Here is an 18,518-nt window from a genome sequence, read left to right as displayed (position 1 = left end):
AAGTTCTGCAAATTAATGCTTGCTGACGGCAAATAGTCTGCTCCATACCTGGCTAGATGCGTGAAACAGCTGACCTCTGCCTGCCTGTATAGGGCCACTATCGTAGATGTACGCCATTTTGCGCCAAAAGGTTAAAACAATAGACTACACATTAATCAGCTACTAGGAACTATGATCACCTATGGAGGTCACTAGTTTTTTTATTTGTTTATAGGGTGAATTTGTCAATGAGTATGTTGGGGAACTGATTGATGAGGAGGAGTGCAGATCACGTCTGAAACGAGCCCATGAAAACGGAATCACCAACTTCTACTTGTTGACGGTCATAAAGGTGAGAAAATATTTACCTTCACAAAAAATATCCAGTCTGAAAACCAAAATATTAAATATATTTGCCAGTGAAGTTGAAAAGAGGTCCTCCTTTTAGGATATGGATCCATTAGTGTGCAGCTAATTCCAGGGACGCGCACACATGTAAGTACCATATATACTCGAGTATCAGCCTAATTTTTCTGCACATTTTTTTATGCTGAAAAAGCCCCCCTCGGCTTATACTCGAGTGAGGTAAAAAAGAACAACAACGAAAAACCCGCAATACTCACCCTCCAGCCGGTGTCTGTGTCCCCGGCGCAATGGTCTACCCGGCAGTGCGGCAAACAGCTTGAGAATTCTCCCCGCTGTCATCTCCCTGCTCAGCTTTAATTTCCCCTGCCGTCAGCGCTGTGTAGGTAAGCGCTGGGATTGGATCGAGCACCAGCCAATCACAGCCGATGCTCGATCATTCACAGCCATTCAGTGGATGATATCACTAAATGGCTGTGATTGGTTTATCGAGCGCCGGCTGTGATTGGGTAGCGCTCGATCCAGTCACAGCGCTTACTTACACAGCGCCGACGGCGGGGAAATTCAAAGCCGAGCAGGGAGATGACAGCGGGGGGAAATCTCAAGCAGCTTGCCACACCGCCAAGGAGACCATTGTGCCAGGGACACAGACGCCGGCTGGGAGGTGAGTATTGCATTTTTTCTTTACCTAGTATATACTTTAGTATAGCAAGGCTTATACTCGAGTCAATAAGTTTTCCCAGTTTTTTGTGGTAAAACTTGTTGACTCGGCTTATACTCGGGTCGGCTAATAATCGAGTATATACAGTAACTTGTCCTTAGCGACTTATTTTATTGGATTTTTTTTTCTTTAATTTCAGGATCGCATCATAGATGCCGGCCCTAAAGGGAATTACTCACGGTTCATGAACCACAGCTGTAACCCAAACTGTGAAACGCAGAAGTGGACAGTAAACGGTGACATAAGAGTCGGGCTGTTTGCCCTTTGTGACATACCTCAAGGTATCCTACCTTCTTACTAAACTTAGTCTTTCTGTGTTTTCATATTGGATTGATGGTCAAAAGTGTAAAATGTTCACTTATCCTTTAACGACATTAAAACAATCCATTTATAAGCCTCATAAAATATGAAATGTTTTTGCTGTTTATTGGCTGCTTTTATTTGCAGGCTACACACTCAGTTTTTTTCAGTATGTGGCAGAGACTTGAATTACTACAATCCTTACTTCCTACTTTGATGATGTTAGCTGCAGGAACACATGGAGAGATAGCTAGTATTACTCACCTTAAAGGAGATGTCCCGAGGCAGCAAGTGGGGTTATACACTTCTGTATGGCCATAATAATGCACTTTGTAATATACATTGTGCATTAATTATGAGCCATACAGAAGTTATAAAAAGTTTTTTACTTACCTGCTCCGTTGCTAGCGTCCTCGTCTCCATGGTGCCGACTAATTTTTGGCCTCCGATGGCCAAATTAGCCGCGCTTGCGCAGTCCGGGTCTTCTGCTGTTCTCTATGGGGCTCCGTGTAGCTCCGTGTAGCTCCGCCCCGTCACGTGCCGATTCCAGCCAATCAGGAGGCTGGAATCGGCAGTGGACCGCACAGAAGAGCTGCGGTCCACGAAGATAGAGGATCCCGGCGGCCATCTTCAGCGGTAAGTATTGAAGTCACCGGACCGCCGGGATTCAGGTAAGCGCTGTGCGGGTGGTTTTTTTAACCCCTGCATCGGGGTTGTCTCGCGCCGAACGGGGGGGGGGTTTAAAAAAAAAAAAACCCGTTTCGGCGCGGGACATCTCCTTTAAGGCCCTTTTACACTGAACGATTATCATTAAAAAAAAATCATTTAAATGAGCGACAATGAACAATAATTGTTTAGTGTAAACACGCTGAATAAAGCACCCTTACTCAAACTTGGAGTTACAAGTTATCTGTACTCTGTATCTGTAGGAGGAACTTATTGGTTAATAAAGTCATGTGATTACAGCAGCCTCTGCACTGTTTAAAGCAAGCAGTCTCTGCAATATGAGAGGGGAGAAGGACATGTGGCAAGTGTAATGTGAACTAGCAGGCTTGCAGAATCTGTGACTGAGCTGCAACATGACAGGCATTAATAATAACTTCCTATTTCTGAATAAAGGTGCATTTAGATTCAATTAAATTTATTGATTTTACATATTAAACCAATATGATGCATTACAATAAACATTGATCCATCTTAACCTTTGTCGTTGCTTCACGTCCTCTTGTACATTGAAAATAATTAGAATACTCAGGTCGTCTTCATCTGCATCACATATCATATATCAATATTAATTAATTAATACTTGACTCATAAATGTTATACCAACTATAACTAACTAACTAACAGGGGGGGGTATAGAGAACGGGTAAGGTTAGGGGAGAGGGGGTAGGGAGAGGTGGGTTTTAGGGGATAGTGCACCTCCTCGCCTGTTTGTATTGGTGTTCTCACTCTTCAAGTTGACCTGATTCCAGCCAGGTTTTGAACGTGTCTGAGGCTCTCATCGCTATCCACGGGCTCCATAGGTTATGCATCCCGGTTCGTTCCTTTTCGCTTTCAGCTCCTTCCTCCTCATACCTCATTAACATATTAAGTTTCTCTGACCACATTATTCGTGTGGGTGGAGATCCTGATTTCCACAATTCAGGTATCGACATCCTCACTGCTAGAATAACCAGCCGCAACAGGTCAGCTTTCACTCTAGCCATAGAACCGGGCAGTATCAAGAGCAGGGCCATCTCCGCTGTTATGGACACCCTAGACCTGGACATGTCGCTGTATAGTAATTCCACGTTACTCCAAAGGGTCCTGACTGGGGGGCAATCCCACCAAATGTGAGTCATTGTCCCGGGCCCGTTCTGGCACCTCCAGCATATCGGCGGTATTCTATTATCAATTTGGTGCAGTCTTGACGGTGTCCGATACCAGCGGGATAGGATCTTAAAATTCTGCTCCTGTAGTCTACCGTATCTGGTGCTTTTGTGGCACATGAGGAAGGCCCTCTGCCATTCTAATGCAGTGCAGTTGACCCCTAGCTCATTCTCCCACTGACCCGTGTAGTTTGGGAGGGAGTCCCCTGTCTCAACGTTCAGCAACAACTTGTATATTACCGAAATGCCGTGCTCCGTAGGCTCCGGCGACATGCACATCTCCTCAAATGGCGTTAGCTGCCTTTTAATGCACTCCCCGGGCGTCAGGGACCCCACAAAGCCCCTTACTTGGAGGTAGCTCAACCACGCTCCTGGGGGGGGACTGGAATTACCATAAAACTCTCTCAGGGGTTTCATCCCGTCCTGATTTACTACGTTAACGACTCTAGGAATTGGAGAGTCTGGGATGGACAGGATTGTATTCTTATCCCTCGCTGGTGGGAACTGTGGATTGGCCACCAGTGGGGTAAGTGGGCCTGGTATTGTTATCAATCTCGCTCTTGTGGCCCATATCCCCCATTTCTTGAGGATCTCTATAAGATGGGGTGAGAGGCTCTCCACCTCCTCAAGGTACTGTCTATGTATCCAGGGGGCCCCCTGTGCTATCCTAGAATCGGCTGCATGCTCCATTTCCACCCATATTTTAGTTGTTTTCGCTTGTAACAGCGAGAGGATGAAGTTTGCCATAGAGGCCTTGTAATAGAGTGAAAAATCCGGGAGCCCCAGCCCCCCTTCTTCTTTAGACCTTGTTAGTAGCCTGTGGCTAAGTCTAGATTTACGGTTCATCCATACGAATTTAATGATTAATGACCGGATACTCAAAAGGTATTGCCGATTCAGGGCTACCGGGAGGGTCTGGCACAGATACAGAAACCTTGGGAGGGAATCCATCTTGACTGCGTTTATCCGCCCTGTCCACGATATGTAAAGCGGGCTCCATTTGCTCAATTCCGCCCTCAGGCCCTCCAGGTATGGGAGGAAGTTTAGTTCATAAATCTGTGCAGGGTCAGCTGGGATCAGTACCCCCAGATATTTAATGGCCGAAGACTTCCACTTAAAGGGGAAAGAATCCGAGAGGGCCTCCACCTCCGTCTGGGCCAATGTTACATTTAGGATCTCCGATTTCTGTAAGTTAACTTTAAAATTACTTACTCTCCCATATCTCTCAAATTCCTTCATTACCACTGGCAGCCCTACTCTTGGGTTCGACAGGAACAGGAGGAGGTCGTCCGCAAAAAGCGCTAACTTATGTTCGGAGGGGCCCTCCGTCTGTCCTCTGACCGACCCGTTTTCTCTGATGGCGTTGGCCAGGGATTCCATGGACAGGATGTACAACAGGGGTGACAGGGGACACCCCTGTCGAGTTCCATTATTAATCGAGATGGAATCCGAAAGGGTCCCGTTCACCCGAACTCTGGCTGATGGTCCCTTGTATAAAGCCATGATCCATTCCCTCATTCTCTGGCCAAGGCCTATCTGACGGAGGGTCCCCTCCAAGAACCTCCACCTGACCCTGTCGAACGCCTTTTCTGCGTCTATTGTCAGCAAGCACAGTGGTTTATTTGCTGCTCTTGCCCTGGATATTAGTAAAATCGTTTTAATAGTATTGTCCCTGGCTTCCCTCCCAGGGACAAATCCCACCTGCTCTCTATGTATCAAGTCAGGGATGTGCTTGCTGAGTCTATTTGCTATGAGTTTGGCTAACATTTTGACATCTAAGTTTATCAGGGATATGGGTCTATAGTTTGCGCAGGAAGAGGTGTCCTTCCCCGGCTTCGGGATTACTACTATATGCGCCTGGAGGGCCTGAGGTGGAATGGGGCTCCCCTGAGAAACCCCGTTAAACATCTGCGTTAGCATGGGGGACAGTTCTTTTCCAAAGATTCTGTAGAATCTGGCCGAAAACCCATCCGGGCCTGGCGCTTTGCCTAGCTTTAGATTTTTGACCATCTCCTCTACCTCTTCACATGTGAAGTCCTCCTCCAAGGCTGCTGTATCCTCTATCTTTAGCGGACCCGGGCCGTGTTTTTCTAAGTATGTCCTTTCCTCCTCCCCTTCTCTATCTCCTGCCCGTGGGGGTTGTTCTATGTTATAGAGTCTTTCATAGTATAGGCGGAATTCTTCCAGGATGTCCCTTGTGGAGATCGCTGGTGTCTTCCCTGCTCTCTGTATTTTGGGTACGAAAGTCACCGGTGTTCTGGGGTGTAACGCTCGAGCTAACTTTCTTCCACATTTATCCCCTGCCTCGTACGCTTCCCTACGGAACCTGTCTCTCAGAGCCAGCGTCCTCTGGTCTAATATTGACAGGATCTTCTGACGCAGCGTCGATAATTCTGCCCGGACTACATCATTTGGGGTTTTTTTGTTGGCTGTCTCTTTCTCCTGTAGGGCCATTAGCAGGGCTCCCAACTCCCTTGTTCGCTCTTTTTTTAGTCTTGCCCCTTGGGAGATCAACATTCCTCTCAGAACACATTTCAATGCTTCCCATTTGACTGGGGCCCGCGTGCTATCGTTTTGGTGGTCTTGTACAAAATTGCCTATGGCTGTTTTAATCTCTTGGACACATTGGGGGTCTTTTAGTATATTGTCATTGAGTTTCCATGTTCTAACTCGTAGGTCTTTTTGAAATCCGTTGAAGTCGGCGTATACCGGAGCGTGATCGGACCAAATAAATGGTGCGAAATCGCATACGGGCCTGTAGTCTAGTAGGGCGTGTGAGACCCATACATAATCAAGCCTGCCGTAGCTATTATGGGGGATTGAATGGAAAGTATAGTCCCTGACGCCCGGGTGTAGCATGCGCCATATGTCCACTAGGTGCAGATTACCTAGTTCTCTCATAAGGGTTCTTGTTGCTGCCCGTGAGACAGAGGACTTACCTGATAATGTGTCTTGTTCTGGATCCACGGCCAGGTTAAAGTCGCCTCCCAAAGCAATAGTGGAGCCGTCCGCGAACTTCGCCAGCTCCCTCAGGGTGGCCACGCCAAAGGATACCTGTCCCTGGTTCGGGAAGTATAAATTTGCAAAAGTTATCACCTTTCCAAAAATTTCTGTTTTAACAAATAGGTATCTACCTTCTGGGTCCTGTAGAACGCCAAGGGGTTGCATCTGTAACGTGTTATGAAATGCAATAGATACTCCTCCCGCCTTCCGGTTCGGGTTCGGGCTATGAAACCAGGTAGGAAATGCTTTTGTGGAGCAGGAAGGAATCTCGTCTGTTTTAAAGTGGGTCTCCTGGAGGAGAAGCACCTTCCTACCTTTTTTTTGCATGTGGTATAAAATCTGACCCCTCTTGGAAGGGATATTCAACCCCTTGGCGTTATACGAGGCAATCGTCAGGTCAGCCATGGACCACACTGGTTAGGTCGCTTGTCACGTTCTTCAGGCGAGGTTTAGGGTGGACGGGGTTGGGGATAGTGGGGGAAGGATAGAGCATGGGGCTGGGGGGAGGGGGGGGTGAAAAACATAGAACATCTACAGGCCTCTCGCAAGGCCTCACTATTCAACACTAAACACTATTAGTCGCTATTAACTAGCTTCAGGCGCAGCTTAAGAGCTGCCTACTCTAGGTGGGGAAGAGGAGACCACCAATGGAGGCCTGCCCCCGCCCTCGCCCTCGCTTGGTGAAAAAAAGAGAAGAAAGGTAGAAATATGACAGATATAAAGAATAAATTGGGTAGCTAATGGCACTGATCTCGCCCGCCGCCGGGTCTATTGCCGTAACCCACAAAGGGAGAGATGAAAGAGAAGAACAGGTATGCAGGAAGGTGGATAACAACCGATCTTCGTTATCCGTTGGTCTGGACACTAGAAGAGGCCTAGTTAGGCTGGTCTGGTCAGTTCGTTACACCAGTCTTCCTGAATGTAAGTCCTCAGGACATCTGTGGCTCCTCTTTCAGCCTTTGTCTTGATTTCTTAGGAGTTTATTCCCCGGTTCTCTTCGTGGTTTCCCCGCTTTCTCCCACTCCATTCTGGGTGGGGGGACCGGCATCTCGCCAATTTTGGGCCAGTCTGGTATTGCAATCTGAGGTAACTCCAAGGTCCCAAGAAATTTGGGTAGGTCTCCCAGGTGTCTAAATACAGCCGATCTCCCTCCTTTTCTCGCGTGAAGTTGCAGGGGGAACCCCCATCTATATGGAATGTCTCTTTCTCTCAGCGCGTTTAGGAGGGGCTTCAGGGCCCTGCGTAGCTGTAGTGTGCGCTTAGATAAGTCCGGGTACACACTAACCGAGTAACCCTTGAACTGCAGAGTGTCCAGCATGCGTGTTCGCTGTAGGATTTGCTCCTTTTCTCTATAAAAATGCACTCTGCATAGAACGTCTCTGGGTCTGGCGGGGTCCGCTGGTTTCGGGCCCAGGGCTCGGTGGACTCTGTCCAGTTCTAAGGCGGAATCGGCAGGTCTCTGCAGCAAGTGATTGAAAAACTCAGTGATCCAGTCCTCCAGTTGGTCATTGTTTATCTCTTCAGACAGGCCTCTGACCCTAAGGTTGTTTCGCCTATGGCGATTCTCCAAGTCGTCGATGTGATTGGTCAATTCTTCTATTTGGTGCGCTTGTGCTTCTAGAATATGCGCGTGTTCTACTATAGTGGTTTGGAACTCTTCTTGCACTTCTTCAACTTCTGCCACTCTCTGCCCCACTTCTCTGATGTCTTTCTGAAGGACTGCTATGTCTTGCTTGTGGGCTGCGTCCAGCTTCTGTAGAAGTTCATTCATCTCCCCCTTCGTGGGTATTGCCTTCAGGTGGGCTCTCCAGTCCCATTCCTCATCATTTGTTTCTGGGGCCTGGGGTCTTTTGTGGCTAGCGTGCTGGGCTTCGGGGTTGCCTGGGGCTTGTGTGGTTGTAGCTCTTTTGTTGGGCTGTGCAGGGGGGCTTTCAGGTGATTTGTTGCTGTGTGCTTTCTTCCCCTCTGTATCCCCGGTTTTATTGTGGGGCACTGCTCCCTTCGCTCCTTGTGTGGATCTTTGCGGGAGGGGGGCAGCGCCAGGGCCTGGTTCATGGTGGCCTCCTGGCTCCCCCTTATCTCTCCCTCTTTCTTCCCTACCCCCCTCTCTTTCTTTTATTTGGGGCCCTTGGTCTTTTGGGCTTCCCTGCTGTGGATCTCTAGGGGGTTCTTGTGGGGTTGTAGGCTGCCCTGCAGGGCTCATTTTCTGGGGGGAGCTGGCTGTCGGCATGCCTGAGGGGTTTCTCCCTGCTTCAATCCTCTCCTGTGTGCTGGGAGCGCCGGCTCCCCCTCCCCCTCCCCTCTCTGCAGCCGGACCCTCCGCTCCTCTGACTTCAGCCCGGGGCCATACCTCCTCCTCGCTGCTGTCTCCCTCTGCCCCCTCCGATCGGGCTTCCACCTCTGCTGGCTGCGATGTTCCGGCCCGGGGCTCCTCTTCCTCCTGCGTCCATGGCTGCGCTTCTTTACCGGCGGCGTCCCGCGCCGGCCGGCGCGGCGCCATCTTGTTTTTACCGCTCAGTAGCGGAGCTTCTGGGGAGCGGAGAAAACGCTCCATACTCGGAGCCGGGGGCTTCAGCGGCTGCCTGGGGGCTTCCGACGTCCTCTTCTTCCCCATGGGAGCTGTTTCTCGCGGCGGCGGCGGCGGAACAGCTTACAGAAGCGAAGACTCGGGCAGGAGCTCCGGCAGGGACACCTCACTCCATCAAGCGGTAAGCCACGCCCCCAAGGTGCATTTAGATGGAACGATTATTGTTAAAAAAAAATTGTTCAAATGAGTGAAAGTGAACGATAATCGTTTGGTCTAAACGAGAGCCAATGATGAATGATAAGTGTTCACTTTTTGCTTGCCATTCATTTTATGCAGCATAAAAATCCTCGTTGGCTCGTTCACTTATCATTCGGTTTAATCAGCGATCATTCAGTCGTTCTCAGTCACGTATACACCGAATGTGAAAGACTGAACCATTCTTGTTTAACTGATCCAACAATGTATCTGCCTGTCTAAACAGGCTGCACAAGAGAACGAACTCGCTAGTGGTGACGTGACTCGCTCATTCAAACGATAATCAGCTCCTCTAAAAGGACCCTTAAGAGGGGGGAATTCACGTCTGCGTTAGGGTCAGTTCAGGATTTCCATCTCTGCTTCATGTTTGGTTGAGAGAAACTGAAATAAAACTTATCAGCAAACTGCGTTTTTGTTCCTGTAAAAAAACTAAAAATAAAATAACTGAAGCAAACGGGAAGCATTAATTTTTTTGAAAACCCATTGAAATCAACGGGGAAAAAACTGATCCATTTATTTTAGTTTCACTTCAGTTTCTCTCCTCCAAAAACGAAGCAGTGAGATGGAAACCCTGAACTGACCCTAACACCAGTGTGAATTCACCCAAAGAGAGAGAAGCATAATTGGAAGTATGCTGACATCCTCTCCCTTCCACGTTATGTTTGAAAACCACGCTGCGGTCTAGCAAAAACCTGCTGCCCTCACTTCTGCCTGTGTGAAGGAATTACTGGCAGCATGCAGGGAAAGGCGGCAGATCTGTGGTCCTCTTCCTATTCCTGTGTGGCTTTACAGGACTTGGGTGAGGCGGGGGGATAACTTCCAAATTCATATTATCATCCTACCATATAAAGTCAAGAGCTTAGTTGCTCATCAAATATTGATTTGTTTTTTATTAGGCTGTTTAGTGACACTCTAACTTTTTCTAGCTTAAGGTGTCAAATATGTCATATATGTCATAGGAAGCACTTGCATTGCACCACACATAACACAAACATTGATAAAGTTCATACATTCTGTCCGTACCCAGTCTTAATCACTAAATCCGATAACTGCTTTTCTAGTGATACCATTACTTCTTACAGTCTTAGATGGCAAAGATTAATATCAGTCAGTAAAATATGTCTAACCTCAGGGACCCTCATTTGCTTTCTTTATGTGCTTGTTCTCTCATTTTCGTAACTGTATCTTCTCCCATGGAATGTTTTTAGGAACGGAGTTAACATTTAACTACAACCTTGACTGTCTGGGGAATGGCCGAACAGAATGTCATTGCGGGGCAGATAATTGCAGTGGCTTCTTGGGGGTGCGACCTAAAGTAAGTGAATCAACTTGTTTACTAGTACATGAAGTAGATGTATGTATCTTGTTATGGAAAACTTTTAAGTAGTTTATGTCTTTAGTTTTGACCAGAGAACGTCTTTAGAATCACAACATATTTCACTGGAAAAGAGCCAAAAAATGCAGTACCTGAAAAAGTGCAGAGCAGGCACAATCACCGCTGAGCAGGTACAATCGCCATACGGCCGGCACAATCACCACTGAGCAGGTACAATCGTCATCAGGCTGGCACAATGGCCGTAGACTCTATCAAAATGCAGCAAGCCAAGATATATATTGTGATTGTGCCTGCTCTGCAACTAATCAGGTTCTGCCTTTTTTTTTGGTTCTTTTCCAGTGAAATATGAGAATGTCTTTAGGATTCAAGATTTTACGATGTTGTGAGTTAGGGTCAGTAGAGCCAAAGTTGGGGTGCAACACTCATCCGTATTTTGGGCATAAAAATGCACCTGTAATATGCTGGTCTGAAAGTGACCTTTATTTATAAGAATTCTCACAGCTTCTGGGCTCACTGATGCATTCTATCTAATACAGCAAATAGATGCAATATTTATGGACATGAACATAAGCTTTTAGCCAAGCGATGCAGGACACCCCTCAGTAAGTATCCACACACTCAGTAAGGATCCTTGTACACGGGACGACTGAGGGGCATAGAAACGTTTTTGTGTCTGCACGATCCAAACAAATGATTGTTTGTTGGTTGGATCGTGTAGGCAATTATACCGATCGATTATTGTTCAGATTGTTTCTGGATCGTTTGGTGTAACAGTGCCATAAAACCTGATTTACATTGGTCAAGTAGACTGGCAAGTAAGAAAAGCATGTCCACACAGCCCGTGTAAGCACACTGGTCAATGCACCGTAGAGTAAACCGGCGAACTCTGGGGAGAGTCAATTGGTAGAGCCAACAACGTAGTTGCTGGACTACTCTACAGTGAACTCGCCTTGCAGTCTCCCTGTATAAACAGTCCAATAAAACAAAGCCAGGCAGCAGGTTTCAGGTGCAAAGAATTTTATGCATCCATAGGAATGCCAAATCAATTCCTCATGATCACACGGAACAGCGATGTTTCAACCCTGTATCCGGGTCTTTGTCAAGCTTAGCTTAGCTCTATACATATGGGATTGGATTCAATCCCTGATTGGGCTTGCAGTATACTATTTTAAGAGACCCTCCCAGACTGGTTGTGGTGAGTGCTGCTGACTTCTCTTATATCTCCCTCTGTAAACAAACAGGACATCGCATAGGCAAGTGGAACAGAGCGGTAGAGGAAGGATTGGGGCCACCGTGCCCCCCATTCACAATAAGCAGGCAGTTTAAGTGAACGACTGCCTGTTTTCCTGGGCCGATCTATCATTCAGCTTTCTGCATGCAACAACAACAAATGATAAGCAAACAAATTCTTGCTTTTCTTTCAGTCGGGGCATGCATTTACACTGATTCGTTCAGATTGCTGCTGGATGCAGGAATCCGAACAATTTATCGGCCCATGTAAAAGGGCCCAAATGTAAACACAAGCATGAAAATGGGAGGGCAAGTGAAGTACTGAGCCCGGTTACGTGACTAATGTAAACTAAGCATACAGAATGGTCACCACTACCCCTCTACCAATGTATACTGTATTGGAAGACGACACCTGATGCATTTACAAAAGCTGAATGCACACCCCTACATTGGGAAGTGTTTCTTTTTCTTTGGATGATGTAAATGCTATACCGGTAATTCCAGAGTTCATTGAGTTTCCTCACTTTGTTGTTGATTCTATAGACAGCTTGTGCAACAGCAAACGAAGAAAAGGCCAAAAATGCTCGTCTGAAGGCAAAAAAACGGAAGATCAAAACCGAGCAGAAGCAGATGCATGAAGATTTCTGTTTCCGTTGTGGAGATGGAGGAGAACTGGTGATGTGTGATAAGAGAGACTGTCCAAAAGCTTATCACCTCCTCTGCCTTAACCTGACACAACCTCCGTATGGTAATGCACCATTTACAGATCACATCCTGCTAGTTTAAGGCTCCACCATACACATCAACATTCAACTCGGCTGCACGTTTGTGTGTTTAGGGAGGTAAGTTGCCGTCAGACAGCTCTGGCAGCAGCTTATCTCCTGGCGAACAAAAGGAGCAGATTTTGAAATTCAATGTCCCCAATATTTCTTTCCCCCAACATTATCTGTTAAGGTAAAGTTGATCCCCTCCCCGCTACATACATAGGTCATCCGGCTCTGCTGTTAGCGGGTTCAGATGACTAAAGTCTAATATATGTGGGGGTCTGTAGCCCACCAAGAAACCCTTTGCGCAATTCTGCGTGTTATAGCTGGCACAGGGCCTGAGATAGTCCCTGTGTCATAACTATTAGGAAGACATTGGGACTGTGATTTCATATACATGGGGCTCTGACTGCTTCTGCTCGGTGTATGCATGCACCTTCTCTTCTTCATTATTACAAGGTTGTAAGCTGTTTCTCTCCCGTGTTCTGCTGACACTGACTATTTTATGGCCGCCAGCTGTCAGGAGGTCATTAGCAGACTACAGATGGATTCTGATTCAGAGAGCATTAAAGGCCCTGCGCTGACAAGTTTACACAGCAGTTTTGCGCTGCTAAAGGAAAGATTTCATCCTTGGGGCAGATTTACTAATCTTGTCTAATAGTTAGATAGTGTAAACTTAGACCACACAGTCTAAAAATGCACCAAACCTTTCGCAGTGGCTTGTTTCAACTAAAGACCTATCCTCTGGATAGGTCAACAATAGATGATGAATGGAGGTCCTCTGCTGGTGACCCTTGTCCATCAGCTGATTGTCCGGCCCGCTGCACTGGACAGTAGGACGAACATTGTCATGAGCAGACAGGGGAGGAAGTATGGGCACCAGCTTCACTCCCGTTGAAATCAATGGGAAAGCTGCACTTCCAGCCCAGGACAGGACTTACGAAACAGGAGCAAGAAGTGCAGTAGCAATGTGGCACCCTCACTTCCTCACCCGTCTGCTGATGACAACGTCCGGTCTGCTGCACTGAACAGCGGGCCAGGCACTCAGCTGATGGATGGGGTCTAGATCGGCAGACCCCTGTCCATCCAGAGGAGAAGTCATCACAAGCCCGTTAATGCATCTTTAGGCCCCTTTGTTTAACGTAATATTATCACTTTATATTTTGGTAACATTTTGACACAATTTTAATTCCCGATGTCTTTTAGCCATATCCCCTTTTCCTTTAGGCCATGCACTTTTCCTGCCAAGTCACACCCCTTTCTCGCATGAGACACAGAAAGTGTTTTAAAACACATAATAAATGAGGTCCAAGCCAGTTTTTTGGCACAGATTAGCTTAGTAAATATCCAGTTATTTAGCTCCTGTGACTTCTATAAAGCCAACATGTTGCACTGTGTTGAACAGAAAGTCTCAGCAGTGGTGCTCATAGTGTAATTTCCCTATCTTGGACATATGCATCGAGAACAATTGCGGAAGCCAATTAACCTATCCATATTTTTAGGAGTGGGGGACATTGTAGAGACCCCAGAGGAACTATACACTGGGACAGTATGCATATGGACTAATGACCACTGTGCCTCCCCTAAACAGGTCCCATCAGCCTTCCTGACATGTCTGTTCTAGTCATAACTTGTATTCTTCATTAAAGGGGTTGTCCCGCGAAAGCAAGTGGGTCTATACACTTCTGTATGGCCATATTAATGCACTTTGCAATGTACATTGTGCATTAATTATGAGCCATACAGAAGTTATCAGAAGTTATTCACTTACCTGTTCCGTTGCTAGCGTCCTCGTCTCCATGGTGCCGTCTAATTTTCAGCGTCTAATCGCCCGATTAGACACGCTTGCGCAGTCCGGTCTTCTTCTTTTCTGAATGGGGCTGCTCGTGCCGGAGAGCGGCTCCTTGTAGCTCCGCCCCGTCACCTGCCGATTCCAGCCAATCAGGAGGCTGGAATCGGCAATGGACCGCACAGAAGACCTGCGTCCACCGAGGGAGAAGATCCCGGCGGCCATTTTCACCAGGTAAGTAAGAAGTCACCGGAGCGCGGGGATTCAGGTAAGCACTGTGCGGTTTTCTTGTTTAACCCCTGCATCGGGTTTGTCTCGCGCCGAACGGGGGGGCTATTGAAAAAAAAAAAAACCATTTCGGCGCGGGACAACCCCTTTAAATAACAATTCTGGAATATCTTTTATCAGAATTCTGTATTGTACCGTTCCTCTGTTATTCTTTTTGGATATGTATGAATATGTATGAACAAATTAACAATTGGGTGTTACCAGGGTGTCCTGCACACTCACTATCTCCAATCAGCGCTGACAGCATCAGACTGTGTGAGGAGACACCCCTTTGACAAGGGGAATGGTAATACCCAGCTGTCAATTTATTCATAAATATTCAGGAGGAATAACAGGAACAGCACAACATAGAGCCGTGAGAAAAGATGCTCCAAAATTATTCTTACATGGGAAATATAAGTATTTTCTAAAACGGATATGGCAGGAAAGATAGATATTCCGGCTCCTCAAAGAGGACGTTGGTTAAACTCTTTGTCTGAAAGTGTTTCTAGTCTTTTCGGCGGCTCCTTGTCCTGATCTGCATCTCAGTTAAGATAAGTCTGCTGGTGATTTATTAATTTATCTGTGATTTTTAAACAGCTTGTTTCATGGTTTACTTTTTGACTTTATCCATCTAGGGAAAGTCAGGGTCGCCCCAGTTACCTGACGTGGGGTCACCCTCATCAGGGTGAGTGCTCTGCTCCTAGGTAGGGTCTTCCCATATCTGAGCGTTTAGGGTCAGTTTCATCGTGATTCCTGTTTTCTGGTTTTTTTTACATTTTGGTGGTATCTACATTTATCCTGACTGTGTATATATTTACGCTTTAAGAACACTATTAACGCTTTCCAATCCACTGTCTGACGTCTGAAGACATTATGATTTAAGGCTGTACAGCTCTAATCTTGGAAGACGTCCGTCGGGGTTCTCTTACTGTATATTGCCAGCCTCTCTGCTGTCGGAGCCTATCCAACGTGTCACCTCATGCAGTACTGGCTTTAGCCAGCATATAGCGCCGCTGTATAAATGGCAAAAAAAGAGTAAGCCCCCTAGGAAAACCAGGATACAAATTGGATTGGAAAGGGTTAATACATCCAGGTCGAAGGTAACCAGAAGCATTCATCCGAGCGCTGTCTCTGCTTGCTAGCTGAAATTGGGTTCAACAGAAGTCTATGATGCCGCCTTCAGCTAGAGAGCAGTGACAACGTTTGGATGAGCACCTCCACTGTTTCATTCTAACAATTGGTGGAGGTCTCAGCACCCAGAACCGCAGCTATCAAAACTTTTGGTATGTCCTCATGACATGTCAAAAGTTTTTGGAAAGTAGTTACTCCTTAAACCATTGCATAGTAATAGCTATTTGCATTTAAACACATTTCTGCACTGCTTTTCACATTCTTTCTGTACACGTTTTCCTCTTTTAGCCATTTTACATTTTCTTTTTGCTTTTTTTTTTCTTTGTAAAGGAAAATGGGATTGTCCGTGGCACCAGTGTGACCAGTGTGGAGCTGCCTCTTCATCCTTCTGTGACTTCTGCCCATCGTCTTTCTGCAGAGAGCATGAGAAAGGAGCGCTTACAGCCTCGGCCCAGGACGGAAGACTGTACTGCTCGGAGCATGACCCCAAGCACTTGTTGTCCTACGGAGAGGAGAAAAAATTTAAATGTAAAACAGAGAGCGAGGACTCGTCATTTCCATCCGAATTTTAAAGGAGACAATGCACTTAGAACAGAAGACTAGTCCTGTCAGTACCACGTACACCTCCCCCCTCCTCCTCGGTGTGTAGCGAGGGGGCTTGTAACGCACACATCAAAGTGTTTTAATGCCAGGATTAGATTGTACATGTCCTTTTAGTGTCGTTTTGTTGTTCCTGGAAACATTTTTTTTTTTTTTTTTTTTAAATAGTGAAACAAGTCTCCCTCTTTCCTCCACATTTGTGGTCAGCAAAGTTGTATTTATTATATTTATTATTATTTTTTTATTATTATTACTATTGATTTTTTTTTTTTTTTGGATTACGAAACAAAACGCAGCTCTGGGCAAGCAACTTCGTAGAAGTATTGAAGAAATGGCAAGTTGAAAGTCTGCAGCTTGACGTCTTGACGGACAGATGAAAAATCAGCATTATTCCTGGATGAGTATTCCTTTCGGCAGATTTCAGTAGGATTCAATGGCAGCTGTTCTCTTTAAGGATGTATGTTGAAATTCAACGCGTAATTAATAACTCCTTGTGCGCCGCTAATTTTAGAGAAGAAAATTCAAGAAGAAACTTGGAATTCCTTTTTTTTTTTCTCTCTGCGGCATATCGGGGTGACGACGAAGTGAAAGGTGCATTAAAATCTCTGTCGTACACTTCTGAGGCACCTCGAGGGGAACATATAGCGTCTACCACATGCCATGTCGTACCTCCTGGAGAACGTGAAAACAAAACAATGACAGTGGTGTCATCTCTCATGTCCTTAAAATATGATGGATTCAAACAAACTTGTGAATCAGCAAATCTCTTCTCCTTAATAACCAATATTTCATTCCCGTCACATTTGAAGGTTCCCAGCAGGATGCAATGTGTCGACTACGGATACCCGTTAATAAGGGAGTTTCAGATGCTTTCTGCCACGTTATCTTAGACAGATGCTGAATATGTCTGCACATGTGTTATGGGCTGTTTTATAATGGGTCTGCTTGGACATGTGACCTGCAAGGAGTAGCGCTCTTCTGTGTTACTTATGATGTGCGGTCACGTATAAGACTCCTTCACCAGGTCCCTGACTAGATTTGCTTTATGTAGAAAGCAAAAATATAACTCTGCCCTTTACCAAAGACATGAAATCCCTTCTTGAGAGGACACAATGGGGGAGGGGAGAGTTATAAAATCGGATGCAAGAGTGGAGCAGATGCACTTGGCAAACAATAAGGTGGCTGCTCTCCTTTTCCAGAAGGCCTCCAAAAAGTGAGAAGAGGAGTCTGAGTGTTTGCAATGTGCATCAGATCCACATTTTCATTTTTTGATACATCTCCTCTCCTCTGTCTACTCCGTCTCCTGGGCAGATACTTATTTCTGTAAGCGAATAGGACACTGATCTCACTTTTGTGCATTTTCTATACAGAATGTGTATAGTACAGCAAAAGTTAGCCAGGATCCTGGTGACGGGTCCGATTTCAGCAGGTCCTGTTTTCTCTACTATTATCAAGATGTACCTACATACATCATCTCCCCTTCTCCTTCCAAAGTCAGTCAAAACCTTACTCCACTTGCTGATACTAAGGGTCTCATGGTCTTTACTTTGCAAGTTTTATCTGTAGGGTATTACTAAGGGTCCTTTTGCACGGTATGATTGTCGGGTCTGTTACGGCCCGTGATGATCGCTCCTTTGCTTTCACACAGAAGCGGTGATCACTAGGTGAATGGAGGTGGAGTGTGATGCAGATTGTCATTTTTTTTTTGCCTGCCCTAACCGAATAATGAAAGATAAGCGAACTAATTATCATTCGTCGTTCAGTCGCTGGCAGCGTTTACACTGACTTATTATCGTTTGGAGACAGTGAGAATTTGAATAATAATTGTTCCCTGTAAAAGGGCCCTAAACGTCTCCCACCTATTGGGAGAACGTGGCTTCTATGACCCCTGTTGTGTTAAGCAAAATGGCCATTGGTAGCTGAGAAAGGGAGAAGAAAGTGAAGGCTTCCTTGCTATTCTCTCCATTGAACTCTACCGGAGTTATGAGAATGGCTTACGGGACCTGCTATTTCCTTTTCGCCCACGTTTGGCTGTTTTGTGTTTCAAGAGGTTTTCGAAGACTAACAGATTAAAGACCTATCCTCAGGATAGGTCATCAGTATCAGATTGTCCACTCAGGACCCCCAGCTGTTTGAAGAGGCTGAGGTGCCGCGGTCTCTTCTTCGGGCACTGACGTCACGTTCATTCATCACATGGGCTAGTTGCAGCTCAGTCCCATTCAGGTGAATGGGATTGAGCTGTTATCTCAGATACCACTGCTACAAAATGTACGGCGCTGTGCCTGGTATGGCCACACGTGACCTAAGTGCTGGGGCCTCCTTAAACAGTTGATCTGGGTGGTGGAACCTTACCGATTGGATTTTTTTTTTTTTGAGGAT

General features: G+C 46.2%; 1 protein-coding gene across 2 annotated transcripts in view; it reads left to right on the top strand.

The window, feature by feature from the left end:
• The window catches only part of NSD3 (nuclear receptor binding SET domain protein 3), a 124,942-nt gene extending 108,640 nt beyond the window's left edge, over positions 1-16,302 (top strand). For both annotated transcript variants that reach the window (XM_066593389.1, XM_066593388.1), the window contains exons 19-23: positions 215-331; positions 1,203-1,344; positions 10,228-10,334; positions 12,129-12,333; positions 15,870-16,302. In XM_066593389.1, coding sequence (XP_066449486.1) covers positions 215-331; positions 1,203-1,344; positions 10,228-10,334; positions 12,129-12,333; positions 15,870-16,111 — 813 coding nt within the window. In that variant the 3' untranslated portion in view covers positions 16,112-16,302. The remainder of the gene's footprint in view (positions 1-214; positions 332-1,202; positions 1,345-10,227; positions 10,335-12,128; positions 12,334-15,869) is intronic.
• Positions 16,303-18,518: the final 2,216 nt, after the last annotated feature.

Source organism: Eleutherodactylus coqui, chromosome 2, assembly GCF_035609145.1.
Source record: "Eleutherodactylus coqui strain aEleCoq1 chromosome 2, aEleCoq1.hap1, whole genome shotgun sequence".
In the NCBI taxonomy this organism is placed as follows: Eukaryota; Metazoa; Chordata; class Amphibia; order Anura; family Eleutherodactylidae; genus Eleutherodactylus; species Eleutherodactylus coqui.
The sequence above is the reverse complement of the archived record's forward strand: the minus strand, read 5'-3'. Positions and strand labels throughout refer to the sequence as shown.